We start from the raw sequence: 15572 nt of genomic DNA, 5'->3' as shown, positions 1-15572 counted from the left end.
TAGGTTTTTATTTTGATGGTTTTGGAGAGTACTTTTTAAACTGATCTTGATTTTTAATCTCGAACTTGGTTCTTTTGCCCTTAAAGAAAGTATGACTCAAATTGATGATAGTTTCTATTCAGCACTTGGAAAGAAAGCAAGCATGCGGGGAAAATAAAAAAGTGTTTTGACAGAAGAGGGAAACAACGGTGGGAGGTGGCAAACAGGCAGGAGGGGGCAGGAGTAGTGAGGAAGGGGAGAAGGATGGGATGAAATATGGAAGAACGGAGGAACGGGGAATGAAGGAGTAGGAGAACAGACATTGTCCAAAAAACAAGTTTGATGGTCAATGGGAATAATAACAGTAAAATGTTGCAACTGTTCTCCATTTTTAATGGATGTAATAGTCAATATCACCATTGACCTGCACCATTTCACACAAGGAGTCAAGGTAAAAAGGTACCATTGGATAAGGCTTAAGCATTTGCAACAATTTTCAGCCAGAAGTGCCACGTGCATGATCCATCTCAGCCTCCTCCAGAGGTCCCCAGCTTCACAGATGTCAGTTTCAGCCAATTCAATTCACTCCACATTATATCAAGAAAGAGCTGAAGGCACTGGAGACTGCAAAGGCTGTGGATCTTGACAACATTCCGGCAATAGTACTGGAGACTTGTGCTCCAGTACAGCTACAACACTGGCATCTACCCGGCAAAGTGGAATATTACTTAGCTACGTCCTGTACACAAAAAGCGGGATAAATCCAATCCAGTCAATTACAACCCAGCCCCATCAGTCTACTCTCAATCATCAGTAAAGTGATGGAAGGGGTCATCAACAGTGCTATCAAGTGGTACTTGCCGATCAATAACCTGCTCACTGACACTCAGTTTGGGTTCTGCCAGGATTGCTCAGCTCCTGGCCTCATTACAGCCTTGGTTCAAACATGGATGAAACAGCTGAACTCCAGAGGTGAGGTGAGACTGATTGCCCTTGACATCAAGGTAGCATTTGACCAAGTGTAGCATCAAGGAATCCTAAAAAAAACTGGAGTCAACGGTAATCAGGAGGAAACCTCTCCGCTGGGTGGTGTCATACCTAGCAAAGGAAGATGGTTATGGTCGTTGGAGGCCAATCATCTCAGTTCCAGGACATCACTGCGGGAGTTCCTCAAGGTAGTGTCCTAGACTCAACCATTTCAGTTCCTTCATCAAGTACTTCCATCTATCATAAGGTCAGAGGTGGGGATGTTCATTGATGATTGCACAATGTTCAGCACCATTCACGACTCCTCAGATGCTGAAGCAGTCCATGTATAATGCAGCAATACCTGGACAATATCCAGGCTTGGGCTGACAAATGGAAAGTAAAGTTCGTGCCATACAAGTGCCGGTCAACGACCATCTCAGACAAGAAAATTTAACCATTGCCCCATGACATTCAACGGCACTACCATCGCTGAACACCCCACTACCAACATCCTGGGGGGTTACCATTGACCAGAAACTGAACTGGACTAGCCATATAAATACTGTAGCTACAAGAGCAGGTCAGAGGCTAGGAATCCTGCAACGAGGAACTCACTTCCCGACTCCCCAAAGCTTGTCTACAAAGCATGTCAGGAGTGTGAGGGAATGCTCTCCACTTGCCTGGATGATTGGAGCTCCAACAACATTCAAGAAGCATGACACCATCCAGCACAAAGCAGCCCAGTTGACTAGCACCACAACCACAAACATTCACTCCCACCACCACTAACACACACTGGCAGCAGTGTGTACAAGTTGCACTGCAGGAACTCACCAAGGCTCCTTGACAGCACCTTCCAAACTCATGACCATTACTTTCTAGAAGGACAAGGGCAGCAGATACATGGGAACACCACCACCTGGAAGCTCCCTTCCCATCGTGACTTGGAAGTATATCGCCATTCCTGCACTGTCACTGGGTCAAAATCCTGGAACTCCCTCCCTGCACCACATATAGTCACCTGCAATGATGGAATATTATTCCTCAGCTTCTAGCCAATGTTTCCAGTTGCAGTTGTGCAAGGCAGCAGCTCACCGCCAGACTCTCAAAGGCAATTAGGGGTGGGCAATACATGCTGGCCTAGCCAGAGATGCCCACATCCCATGAATGAATAAAAAAAATTTGTGAGGTGAGGAGGAGCAGAAAGGAGAAAGGAGGGGAGACAAAAGGACGGATTTGAAGGGAGGTGAAGTAGCAAGAGGAAGGGAATGCGTTTGGGGTTGTGGGTTTCAGATGGCAGGGGAAATAGGGAGAAGATAGTCTTGGTCACCAAAACATGACTCAGCAGTGAGAATAGGTTTTATTCCTTCAGGCACAAGTGGTGTTCATCTGCCAACCACTGAAAGTGGAGGGGTGGGCTCCAGTTACTACTTTGTATCTCTGCTGGGAAGAGGATTATTTCATTTGGCTCCTATTGGTACATGGGAGTGGTGGTGGGGATTTCTTACAGTTACATTTTCAGCCTGCTCCAGTCACATGCCAGCACCTGTGTAAGCTACGTCTGCGTTAGTTTTCTATCTTTCTTTGTTGTTCATTTTTGGGCCAACACCCATTCAGTTCTTGGCCTTTAAGTACAGTAGCCCTTGTTATTTGCATTTTACTGAACTTTGTTCTCTTCTATTTCTGTTCCTCATTCAGATGTGCAATCAATAGTGTCATCCTTTCCACTGACACATTTAGCTGTGTTCCCACAAGACTGGATTCATGAACTTGTTTCCAATTCAAATGGGTTTCTCCCCCCCGCCAACCTTAAAACTGCTGAGATCTTTTAAATATATAATAGCTATATTCATATATCCACAGATCTATTACACGTGGAATAATACTTAAACCTTGGACCATAATTTAGCAAGCTTTAGATGAAACTAATTTTATTACATTTAACCAATTTAACCCTAACCACAACTATTTAACCACGATAGTAACATGGAAAACAAGAGATTTCCTCTTCTCCCTTGTTTTCCTCAAAGAAGCTTGATGTACTATTAACTCAATCTTTCCAAATTAAATCAGATGAGATAAATCAATGCCTGATTCTAACACCTATGAGACAAAAGCAGAGATTAAGACTGGCCTTTCCTAACAGTCAGGTGGAGATAATTAGCTGGCTTCAAAGTTCTTGCTCTCTCTCACAGCCTCTCAAGTGTGTTCTTTTAAAAACTCACTCAATATAATTTTGCATCTTCAAAATGATTTGAAAAGCAACTGGAAACATTGGCTAGAAGCTGAGGAATAATATTCCATCATTGCAGGTGACTATACAATACTGTTAGTTCCAGGGAAGTTAGGAGCACTATACATGTTTAGACTGCACAATCCAATTCAGCTCAAGGATCCCAGCTTTAAGCAAAAATACTCACCGACTTTTTTTTGGGGGGGGAATGGCTGAGGCCTTCAAATAAAATATTTAATAAGGATATTAAAAGACAGAAAGGTAATGCAATGGATAACTTATTTTTTAAACTTAATTTGAATCCTCAAACTGGACATTAGGAATTTCATTTAGAGAATAAAAAATGCAACTGAAAAATAATTGCAGAGAGCAATTTGAGCAATCTAAGTAACCAAACTGCACAAATCACAGGGATATACTCCCTCCATAAAATAACAGCTATTGTGTCACTTAGTGTAACACCTTTAACATTGAAAAAGCCTGTCAGGAATAATGAAACATGTTCCATATATCAACTTAGATAGCTATAATAGATAGTTATAACATCTTCAGAACTTAATTCAACTACTTTATGTGAATGCGCCTTTAAAAGGAGACTTATATATTAAACATTTCCACCACAGTACCTCCACAGAATTTTATACAGTACCAGACTGACAGGGAAAGCAGAACCAGTGAATAGTAGTCTGTCGTAAAACAAACATCAGGATGAAAGGAAACGATTGCTGTTCTAGCTTCCTCCTGATGATATAATCGCAGAGAATGTTCTCAACAGTCCAAACGTGAGAAAGTGATAAAATGCTGAGAATATAAAAGTTGATGCTGTCGGAGGCAAGTTTACGAGATTAGATGCCATAAGTGGCATTGCAAAAGCTGAAGCATTGCATTACCTGAGCTACAGTAAACGAGGGCAGGAGAGTCAGAGGTTACATTGTTCCAAATTTAATCACTGTAATTTCCATGTTGAACACTGCTTGCAACTTGTTGGGATGTGTTTTGAAAAGATCCATGTACCCTGTAGCTGAACCATAATTAACCAATGCATTTCTTTTTTGGAATCCGGCCATCACAATTGCAGATGGGACAAGATTGAATGAAGCTTTTGGTATGCCTATAAATAAAGTGCCATGCTGGAGAGGAGATGGTGACTCAGATTAAGTAAGAGAATCTGTATTCGGCGTTTTAGACCTTAATTTTAATTAATCTTATTCTAATGTTTTATGCCTCTCCGTGATGGACTTTAATCCCTACCTCATCAGCAGACTCTCTGTCCCAGGGCATTGGCAATATGGTTTTTGAGACAGCTACTGGGCAGGGACAACAGTTCAGGACAACTCTGCCTGATGTCTTCCCTCCTGCGAAAGACTTCCTAACCCAAACAACATGACTGGCAGCAAGCCTGCCGTCAAATAAGGTAAAAGCAGGAAGTGGCCAGTCTAAGTGACCAAGGACACACTAAGCTTTCATCACACAAAATACATCAAAATAAAATGCATTTTCAAATTCAGGTGCACAAATCACAATTTAGAAATACAGTAAGGTCATTAAAAAGGTAAAATAAATACATAAAGGTAAATACATAAAGGTAGAAGAAGTAGGTTCATTTCTAGAGTACAGAATTGAAGATCACATAAGTTATGTTAAACCAGCATGATGCCTTCGTTAGATCTCACTTGGACTACTACTGTGAAGCATCCTGGTCTCCATATAAAAAAGAAAATGAAAGAGGAGCACTGGAAAAGATGCAAAAAAAATCTACCAGAATGACACCAGAGCCGAGAGGTTATAACTATCAGGAAAGATTGTACAGGTTGGGACACTCCTCTAAAAATGAGAAGTCTGGGGGCTGGAGCTAGGGGGCGAGGGGTGTAATGGCAGCGGTGACTTGATAAAACATTATGAAAAGGTTTGTAGGGTAGACAGAAATTTGATGTTTGTATTTATGATCCCTAGTCTGGTCTCCCTCACAAGACAGTCATTCATAAATCCAAAAGGGAATTCAGAATAAACCTCTTTACCCAGAGAGTGGCTAGAATTTGGAACTTGTTCCCACAAGGAGTAGCTGAGGTAACCAGCAAAGATACATTTATGGAGAAGGGAGATAAATACACGAGGGAGAAAGCAATAGAAGGGTTACATTGATGAAATTAGATGAAAATTGGTGGGATGAGGCTTGTTTGGAATATAAATGACATAAACTTGCTGGGCGAAATGGCCTGTTACTTTGCAAGATCACATAGGAGGTCAAACAAGGTTGTCAACTGAGAATAAAAACAGGAAATGCTGGATATACTCAGCAGGCCAGGCAGCATCTGTGGAGAGAGAAACAAGAGTTCACGCCTCAGTTCGATGACCTTTCATCAGAACTGGGAAAAGTTAGAAGAGTAATAGGTTTTAAGCAAGTGAAAGGCAGGGAGGGAGGGGAAAAGAACAAAAGGGAAGATCTGTGATAGGGTGGAAGGCAGGACAGGTTAAATGATAAAAGTGTTGATGATGTGGTAACACAACAAGAAACACAAGATGTATCTAGAGGAAGTGTGAATGGCAGAATGATGAAGAGCTGCCGTCCAAAAGCCAAAACAAGAGAAACATGAGTTAAAACCAAAATCTGCAAAGAAAAAGAAAACAAAAAACAAAATTGGGGCAGCGGTTACAGTGTGAAATTGTTGAACCCTATGTTGAGTCCGAAAGGCTGTAAAATGCCTAATCGAAAGATGAGGTACTGTTCCTCGAGCTTATGTTGAACTTCATTGTCCCCTGCCTTCTACAGTGTTCCAGAAAGGTCAGCTGAGAGCAAGGGTGGAGAATTAAAATAACAGGGGCCTGGAAGCTGTGGTCATGCTTGCAGACTGAACAGCAGAGTTCACCAAAGCAGTCACCCTGTTTGGTCTCCCCAGTGTAGGTCAGACTGCATTCAGCAGCAAACACGGCATATTAAATTGAAAGAAGAGCACAAATCGCTGTTTCACCTGGGAAGTATTTGGGGTGGTCAGGACTGAGGCGGTAAGAAGGCACGTATTACATCTCCTGTGCTTTCATGGAATGGTGCTATGGGAAGGGGTGGATATGATACATTTGGCTGATGGAGGAGTGGACTAGGGTATCACAGAGGGATTGGTTCCTTTGGAATGCTGAAAGAGGAGGAGAGTGGAAGACGTGTTTAGTGGTGGTGTCACTCATCATGCGTCTGGCAGGGAGGGGAAGGGAAGGGCATAAATGACTTGGATGAAGGAACAGAAGGTGTGGTTGCTAAATTTGTAGATGACAAAGATAGGTAGGACAAAAAGATATAAAGAGGACGTAAGGAGGCCACAAAGGAACATAGATAGGTTAAGTGAGTGGATAGGTTAAGTGAGTGGGTAAAGATCTGGCAAATAGAATATAATGTGGGAAAACAAAGTTTTCCATTTTGGCATGAAGAATATAAAAGCATATTATCTAAATGGTGAGAGATTGCAGAGCTCTGAGATTCAGAGGGATCTTGGTGTCCTAGTGAATGAATCACAAAAGGTTAGTATGCAGGTGCAGCAAGTAATTAGGAAAGCTAATAAGTGTTATCGTTTATTGCGGGACAAACTGAATATAAAAGTAGGGAGGTTATACATCAGTTCAGCAGGGCATTGGTGAGATCATATCTGAAGTACTGTGTACAGTACGGGTCTCCTTATTTAAGGAAAGATGTAAATGCATTGGAAGCTTGGGGAGGCGATAGCGTAGTGATATTCTCACTGGAATAGAGACCTAGGGTAATGCTCTGGGGACCTGGGTTCGAATCCCGCCGCAGTAGATAATGGAATTAAAAGTCTGATGATGACCATGAAACCATTGTCGATTGTTGTAAAAACCCATCTAGTTCATTAACTAACTGGTGTACTTACCTGGTCTGGCCTACATGTGACTCCAGACCCACAGCAATGTGGTTGACTCTTAAATGGATTAGGGATGGGCAATAAATGCTGGCCTAGCCAGCAATGCCCACTTCCCATGAATGAATATATTAAAAAAAAAGTTCAGAGGATTTTAGTAGACTAACACCAGGAATGGGAGAGTTGAGGAAAGGTTGGGCAGGCTTGTATCTGGTAAGAGGTGACTTGATCAAAACCTTTAAGATCCTGAGGATGTTTCCTCTTGTGGGAAAATCTAGAACTAGGGGTCACTGTTTAAAAATAAGGGGTTGCTCATTTAAGATAGAGATGAGGAGAATTTTTTTCTCGGGGGGGTCGTGAGTCTTTGGAACACTCTGCTTCCACTGCCTTTTGAGGAAGAGTCTTTGAATATCTTTAACGCAGAGGCAGATTCTCTATAAGTAAGGGGTTAAAGGTCATCAGTGGTAGGCAGGAATGTGGAGTTGAGGTTACAATCAGATCAGCCGTGATCTTATTGAATGGCAGAGCTGGCTCAAGGGGCCGAGTGGCCTGCTCCTGCTCCTAATTCGTATGTTCCTATGAATGAGAGCAGAAGTGCGGGAAATCGGTACACCCGGTTGTGGGCCCTGTGGCCTTTGTTGAGGAAAGAGGAAGATATATCAGATGGAAGGTTGCATCATCAAAACAGATGGGGAGACAGAGAATTGGGAGAATGGAATGGTTTCCTTACAGGAGGCGGGGTGAGAGGAAGTGCAGTTGAGGTAGCTGTGGGAGTTGGTGGGTTTATGGTGATTTGTTGATAGCTTATTCCCAGAATTGGACAGAAGTCAAATAAGGGAAGAGTCAGAGATTGGCCATGTGAAGGGTGGAAATTGAAAGCAAAGTTGATAAAAAAAATTCCAGTTCAGTGAGAGAGCAGAAATGCACCAAAACATGCATCAATGTAACAGAAAAAGTAGTGAGGGAGCTGACTGAACCAGACTAGAACAAAGAATGTTCTACATACCCTACAAAAATGCAGGCATAGCTGGGACATGTATGGGTGCCCACAGCAACATCTTTTTTTTTGGAGCTAGTGAGTGGAGTTAAGAGGTAAAGTTGTTCATTGCACAAACAAGTCCATCCAGACAGAGTAGGGTGGTAATTGATGATAGACTGGTTGGACCTCTGTTCAAGGAAGAAGCGGAGAGCACTTTGAATGTCCTGGAAGGGGATGTCCATGATGAAGAGATGGTTAGGTTCAGGAAATTTGAAACTGTTAAAGTGACAGAGGCACCTAAAGAGTCACGGATGTAGGTAGAAAGAGTCTGGACAAGGTTTTACTATCCCTTTAAAGGCCGATAAATATATGAATTTCCCATTGATCGTGCAAAGACTGGCACGAAATTTCACATTTTAAGACTTTTACTTTAGCAAAAACTAAAATCAACATAGACTAAACATAGCTTAGCAGTAACTAATACACTAAACTACAGAAAAAGTACTCTATTAATTTATCAACGTAACCAATAAACCCACACCACATTTGTACATTACATTGCACTCTCAGCAGAGGTTTAGTCCTCTTTATAAAATCCCAAACTCCTCATGGTTTCAATAGGATCCCTTCTTCCTGTCCCGCCACAGTGAATCATCCAACGCCTTTTCAAAAAAGATTCCCTCTACTCAATCTTCTGAGCATAATCGAATGGACTTCTAGCAGCAAGGCACCCTCTGACGATTCCTCAGTCTTTAAATCTATACAAGCTTCATCTCCTCAAACAGGGAATCAGTCCTTATCAGCACTCTGCTTGGTGGTTAACCAGAAAACAGTTCTTTTCCTTGTTTAGCACAACCTGTTTTCAGTCTTTTTCCCCAAATCTCTGTCTCACTGACTCTGGCAGCCAGAGTCTGTGTGCAGCAAAATCAATACTTCTGTGCCCAGGTGTTAAAACTTGCGCCTTATTTTCAATATATTTGGGCCGGGGCCACTGTACCTATGACAACCAGGTCACGAGTGCTTGTCTCCAGGCAGATTTCTTAGAAGGTCACACCCCGCTTTAATCAAACTACTCCATTTTACCTTGAATTAAAGATGACAGTTTGAAACAGAACTATCTTATAAAGTCCAGCAGTCTTAACACAAGGGGAGAAAAGTTAAAATTGAGATAGGAAGTGATCAGTTCAGCAGGCAAGAACAGCCTGTAACAATAGGTCTACCAGGCCAGTCGTGCTTGTGGATTTTAGGAAGGAGATAGAAGCAAGCTGTTGTGAGTTGGGGGATTATAAGTTTGGATCATGGTGGGCCAGAAGAGACGAGGTCACTGTCAGTCCTGGAGACAATAGCTTGATGCTTGGTAGTGAGGTCAAGGCCCAGGTAGCATAGAAACTAGGAGCAGTGGGCCATTCGGTCCTTCGAGCCTGCTCTGCCATTCAATATGATCATGGCTGATCTTCTATCTGAACGCCATATTCCCGCTTTCTCTCCATGCCCTTTGATGCCCCTAATATCCAAAAATTTATCAATTTCTTTCTTGAATATACTCAGTGACCCGGCTTCCATAGCCTTCTGTGGGAGAGAATTCCACAGGTTGACCACCCTCTGAGTGAAGAAATCTTTCCTCATCTCATGGCCTGCCCCATATCCTGAGAATGTGGCCCCTGGTTCTAGACTCCCCAACCAGGGGAAACATCCTCCCTGCATCCAGCACTGTTAAAATTTTATACGTTTCAATCAGATCCCCTCTCATTCTTCTAAACTCTAGTGAATACATGCCCAGTCGAACCAATCTCTCCTCATACAACAGTCCTGCCATCCCCGGTATCAGCCTAGTGAACCTTCGCTGCACTCCCTCAATTTCTTAGGTAGGGGCCCCAAAACCACGCACAATGCTCCAGGTATGGCCCTGTATAACTGCAGTAAGACATTCCTACTTCTGAACTCAAATCCTCTTGCAATGAAGGCCAATATACCATTTGCCTTCCTAATTGCTTGCTGCACCTCCGTATTTACTTTCATTGACAGGTGTACAAGGACTCCCAGGTCCCTTGGTACATCCACATTTCCCAATATATCACCATTTAAATAATACTCTGCCTTTCTGCTTTTCACACCGACGCATATCACTTCACATTAATCCACCTTGTTACTGCATCTGCCATGTGTTTGCCCACACACACAACTTGTCTAAAATGCCCTGAAGCCTCCTTGCACCCTCCTCACATTCCCACCCAGTTTTGTGTCGTCAGCAAATTTGGGAATATTGCTTTTGGTTCCCCACTCTGTTTCTGGTCTGTCAACTAATTCTCAATCCATGCCAGTGTATTATCCCCAATCCCATGTGCTTTAATTTTGCCCACTAGCCTCTTATGTGAGACCTTATCAAAAGCCAGGAAGTGACAGAGTTGGCATTCGGCCTCTGCAGGGTAGAGGTCAGTTCGTGAGACAACAGCAGCACTACCCTTGTGAGCAGGTTTGATGACAATGTCAAGGTTGGATCGAAGAGAAGAGTTCGGCAAGTTCAGAGGGGAGATAGGTTAGAGTGTGAGTGAGGGGAACAGAGAAATTGAGATGGCAATATCACACTGCCACTTCTCAAAGGAGAACTCGAGAGGTGGTAAGAGGTCAGAGGGAGGAGTCCAGGTGGAGCAATAATACTGGAGATGGGTTTAAAAAAAAGAGTCCACTGTATGATTTTGGGTGGGGGGGTGGGGGGAGCGGATTCCTAAGTATTTCCAGCATTCTTTTTCCGTTTGATTTCCAGCAGTATTTTGCTTTTGTACTTGTGAAGTGAAAAATTGTCTAACACATCAAGTCCCACTTTGCAGGAGAGACCATTATGCAGTTACAGAAGTCATCTCCTTCCAATGTTCTAGCAAATATGTATAATTTGCATGCTCTGAAAAAGCACAGAAAACATGTGAAAAGGTATTTCTGAAACATCTGAACACTTGAGTGAAGTGAATAAACTGCCCCAAATTGTTAAGAGGGCCACTGACAAATTAGAGGCATTTGTATAGTTACATAACTAAAAATTGCATATCTAAGTGTTTACAAGGATGAAGGAGCAGCAAAGCAATAAGAATGGAAGGCAGTGTAGCACACATGTAGAGAATAGTCAGAATGGCACTGAATGGAGAACCACTGGTATTATGAAAAGAGATAAAATTCATTACAAATGCACACAGATGATCCAGAATGAATGCTAAGTGGAGATGTGAAGTTGTATTCGTGATAAACGTCTGCTTATATTTTGTCTGTCACTGATGACACACAATTCCTTAAAGCTTGGAGTACAGTTGGAAAAATTAAGTTCAACTAGGTACTTTCACAGTTATATATTGCAAGCATTGAAATGTCACCTTTTATTCACTCTTCAAAAACGGAATCCATATACAAGCTTGAGGGTGTATATTATAAATTTGAATTCATAATTGTACCCAATATCTACTACACAATTAGAAAGTTTTAAACCATGCTATTGTTATAGTTTATTGTCCTAACAAGCCAACCAAATACAACATTAAATAGAGAACACCATTCAAATGAATCTTAAAAACAGTCGAACCTACCAATGTGTTCACTTACAAAACAACATTGGAGATTTAATTCACCCTTTTCTTTCAATATCAGCATGGTTAGAAATATGTTTGAAATATGGCCAATCACCAGAATTTTTAAAATGCAGAAAATAAAAACCTTCTACTACCACCACTAACTTCAAAATACAACAAATATATGTTTCCCAATTATTGAAAAAAGATGCAATCATCATGCCAAAATCAAGAGGGCTAATTCTCAAACTTCTCAGCACTCGTCGAAAAGTGGTTATTGTATTGACCAGCAACCATGTGGTCTTGCAGACTCCAACATAAACCAATTTGGACAAAAAGTTTTTAATTTACTGCAATTCTACAAATAGATTACCTGCATCAGTCACAACTTTAATTTGAGAAACCCACTTTTAGGACTAGAATGAAAGTAAAGTTAAGATTTGGAACAGATTTTTGTATTGTGAAGTTCTGAAACAAGAACATCACTGTAACTAAAGTACAAATTAGAGAAATGGGAAAAGAACCACCTTTCAAACAGAAATGCATTATCAGCACAATGAAAATGAGCAAATCTGCATCAGTTAAACCAAACATAAATATACTGGTTCATTAACTTGTTAATCCCTCAGCTTTGATGTGAAACAAGGTGGAGTCTCACCTGTCAGCCATTTGGGGAATGACATAATGCCCATTTTTGTGATCTGTGGAAGGAGGAGAATAAAAACATCAGTGTAGTGCTAATAAACCACAAAGGGGCATGGCTTACATCAGAGACTGTGTGGCTCTTAACTCAAGTGAACAATCCTTAGAGGAACATTCCAGGCTTCAGATTCAGTGGAAAGCAATCAGCATTTCCCAGTGCTGTGAAAGGAGTTGCCCAATACATATACTATTAGATATTAAATACATTTTTAAAAATTGCAGCTACAGTAAATTATATTTTTTAATGTTTTCTACTGTATTTACCTGAAGATAATGCAAACGTTACAATTTTTTAGTACTTTGTATTCACACTTGTTGCCTGGTATTGGAAAAATTTAGGCAAATAAAGGCTGCCATGCACCAAGCAAGCCTTGATTCATGTTGCTATTATTGCTTCCTGCTTTATAAAAATTCCAGTTTTAATCGCAATGTGAGGAATGTCCTGAGTGGATGCAATTAAGCAAGTTTCACTATATATGGATACATTAGCCAAGCTTACTGCAGTAAACAGAAGCCAAATGATCAAAGTTTGATTTTTTTTAAAAATTGTTCTAATATGGATGTGGGCAATACAGGCAAAGCTACAACTACTGCTCATCATGCCACGAAAAAGTCACTGGTAGACTCTCTCCTTGAACTGCTGCAGTCCTTGTGCTAATGGTGCACCCACAACGGGCATTATGCAGAGTATTCCAGGATATTGAGCCAATGCCAATAGGGAACAGCAGGGCAAGCCTAAACCAGAATGGCAAACTGATGGGAACCACGGAAGTAATGAAATTCCTATGATATTGCTGATTTTATCGTTCTTAGTGGTAGATGTTGTGGGGTTGGTGAGTGCTGTTAAAGCGACCATGACAAATTGCTGCAGTGCCTTTTGCAGATAGTATGTACTCCAGCCACAGTCATCCAATGGTAGTGATGGTGGGAATCTCAAGTCTAGCAGCAGTTAGCTCAGTGAAGTAAACTGATGCCCAAGATGGTGCAAGCTTTTAGAGTGTTGCTGCCGTTACAAAATGGAGATGATTGACAAGTCACACTTTTCATGATCCTTGTGAAGCAGCTTTGGGGGGGGTCAGGACATGAAACAGAGTATCTGTTGTACCGCTGTTATATCCTGAAATAGCTAATTTTCCATTATAAACTAGGCATTAGACATACTTTGCATCCTATAGTCTAAATGAGGCCAATCAATTTAGCACCGACTTACAAAAGTTTGGTCTTACAGCTCAATCCTCATGAGGAACTGCACTGGGTCTGCCGAAACCATCTGCCAAATTTAGTACTTTCTACAACCAGCAGATACTATGTTCAAGAGCCTGGAATAAATTAAATGCAGTGCCAGGAAATTATATATTACTGAAAAAAAGACATGCTATTGAAGCTTTCCATCTTGCGCTCATTAGGACATATGCATGAATGCCAAATTTCAAGGGAACAATTTATACTGCATGAGAAGAGGGTTGCTGATTGGTTGGCAATTAGCCCTGATTGGTCGAAATGTTGCCATGGTGGATGCATCAGGGAGTTATTGTCCCCTGTGCTTTTGTTTGTTCAAAAAAGATACAATGTCTGGACATATTTCTTTTGCCTGCAAAGGTCAGGTCCCTGCTTATGAACATTTCCAACTTCTAGCAAGTCTTAGTGTGCTAAGAATTGCACTCTCAGGATTCTTCAGCAAATGCTGCCCAATCGCGGAATCACGTCTAACGTTAGACATTATGCCCTGAGTTTTGCAGATACGGGTTGGTTGAGTACAGTTAGTACTCTGCCTATTGCGAACTGCCAAAGGGGCATGCTGTTCCATACAATCCACCTGGCATCGCACCAGTACTAAATTCATATACTACATTACTCATTTGTGTGGCAGACAGAGCGTCTTTCTAGCTTGGTGGGAGCAACCTGTTAGTCGAAAACACCACGTATGTTGCCACGACAGAGTAGCAGTGTGAAACAGCTAGCTTCACCTGTTGCTCAAATTTTTGAGATACTTAGCCCTTCCAGGTGGTTTGAGGTAGATTGGCCACTTTTCAGGTCCAAAAGTGGTAGCCTTAGGCCCATTCATGAGTATGCACGATAGACAGCGAGCAATGATTTGATACCCATTATCCTGCAAGTAGTAGAGAATCCATTTACAGATTTCTCAACTAGCACTTCAAAGAAAGGGAGTTATAGACTGCTTAATTTCAAAGATGAATTTGGGCATGAGATGGAGTGCGGTAAGGTGCGTAAGGAAGTTCCTACACACAGCTGCAGATTCATCTGCGTATAAGAAATATGCAATGGGTAGATGGCTAGCGGTCATTCCACTGAAAACATGTTTTCTGTGAAAGCCAGCGAAAATGTTAGTGAGAGCTGGCCTTAGAGGGGAAACCATGGCAACACATCTATTTGGAAATAAGTGGTGTCATTAAAGCTGAATTCAACTGCGCAAGTTGCTAAGTTCATAACTTCACTGAATACAGATTCAGAACATGGCAGCACATCTAGATTGTCAAGATATAGTGACGTGACACAAATGTCCATGACTTCCTTGAGTGGCACATTAGTGAATAGGCTCGTCAAATAAGCACAGACACTGCATTGCTGCCGATATGCATGTCATGTAAAGTATTTGTGAAAGTGAAGGGATCCTTCATCATATATGTGGAATACTCACTCAGAACTGGCTGGAGCAACTCGCTCAACCATTTGGCCAATTCATGTTGTGCAGAACCAGTCATAGGGAGGATAGGACTTAATAAAGCATCACTTTAAATAGTCACAAAGCACTAATCAAACCACCTTTTATACAAAAATAGCATGAATGCTGAAAATCTGAAACAATAAAATGCTGGAAATGCAGAGTCAGAATCTAAAAGATAGGTTAATATCAGATCTAGCATGTAATGTTAATCTATCTTTTCTCAGATGCTGATAGACCTGTCGTGCATTTCATGCTTGTTATGAAAGTATCATAATTCTCATAGTATTACTGTGATTTATTGTAAAAGTAGGGTTTGGATAGTTTCTCTGCGTGTGTGGGGGTGAATTAAATTGAATTGGAGACAGCTGGTCTGGAGGCTTTGATTCATCGAAAGAAGCTGGGTTTGAAATGCTGAATATGTAAACATGGCTGAAGTCTTAGAATGTAAGACGAGGAGAATTTGCATTTTTTGATAAATCAGGGCAGTTTGAATGTCAAAGAACTGGTAGGATGTTTACACCAAGCCAGAGAAGCTAGGCCAAGCAGTGTGTTTATTCTTCCCAAAGGTTACTGACAATATTAACACCATGAAAATATTTATATT

At 41.4% G+C, this 15572-nt stretch overlaps 1 protein-coding gene across 4 annotated transcripts in view; it reads right to left on the bottom strand.

Annotated features, from left to right (window-relative positions):
• The window catches only part of git1 (G protein-coupled receptor kinase interacting ArfGAP 1), a 201688-nt gene that overhangs the window by 78171 nt on the left and 107945 nt on the right, over window positions 1–15572 (bottom strand). For all 4 annotated transcript variants that reach the window (XM_078548010.1, XM_078548013.1, XM_078548012.1 and 1 more), the window contains exon 8: window positions 12239–12281. In XM_078548010.1, coding sequence (XP_078404136.1) covers window positions 12239–12281 — 43 coding nt within the window. The remainder of the gene's footprint in view (window positions 1–12238; window positions 12282–15572) is intronic.

Source organism: Cetorhinus maximus, chromosome 9 (genome assembly GCF_964194155.1).
Source record: "Cetorhinus maximus chromosome 9, sCetMax3.hap1.1, whole genome shotgun sequence".
Lineage (NCBI taxonomy): Eukaryota > Metazoa > Chordata > Chondrichthyes > Lamniformes > Cetorhinidae > Cetorhinus > Cetorhinus maximus.
Note: the sequence above shows the minus strand (reverse complement) of the source record. Positions and strands in the feature narration are given on the sequence as shown.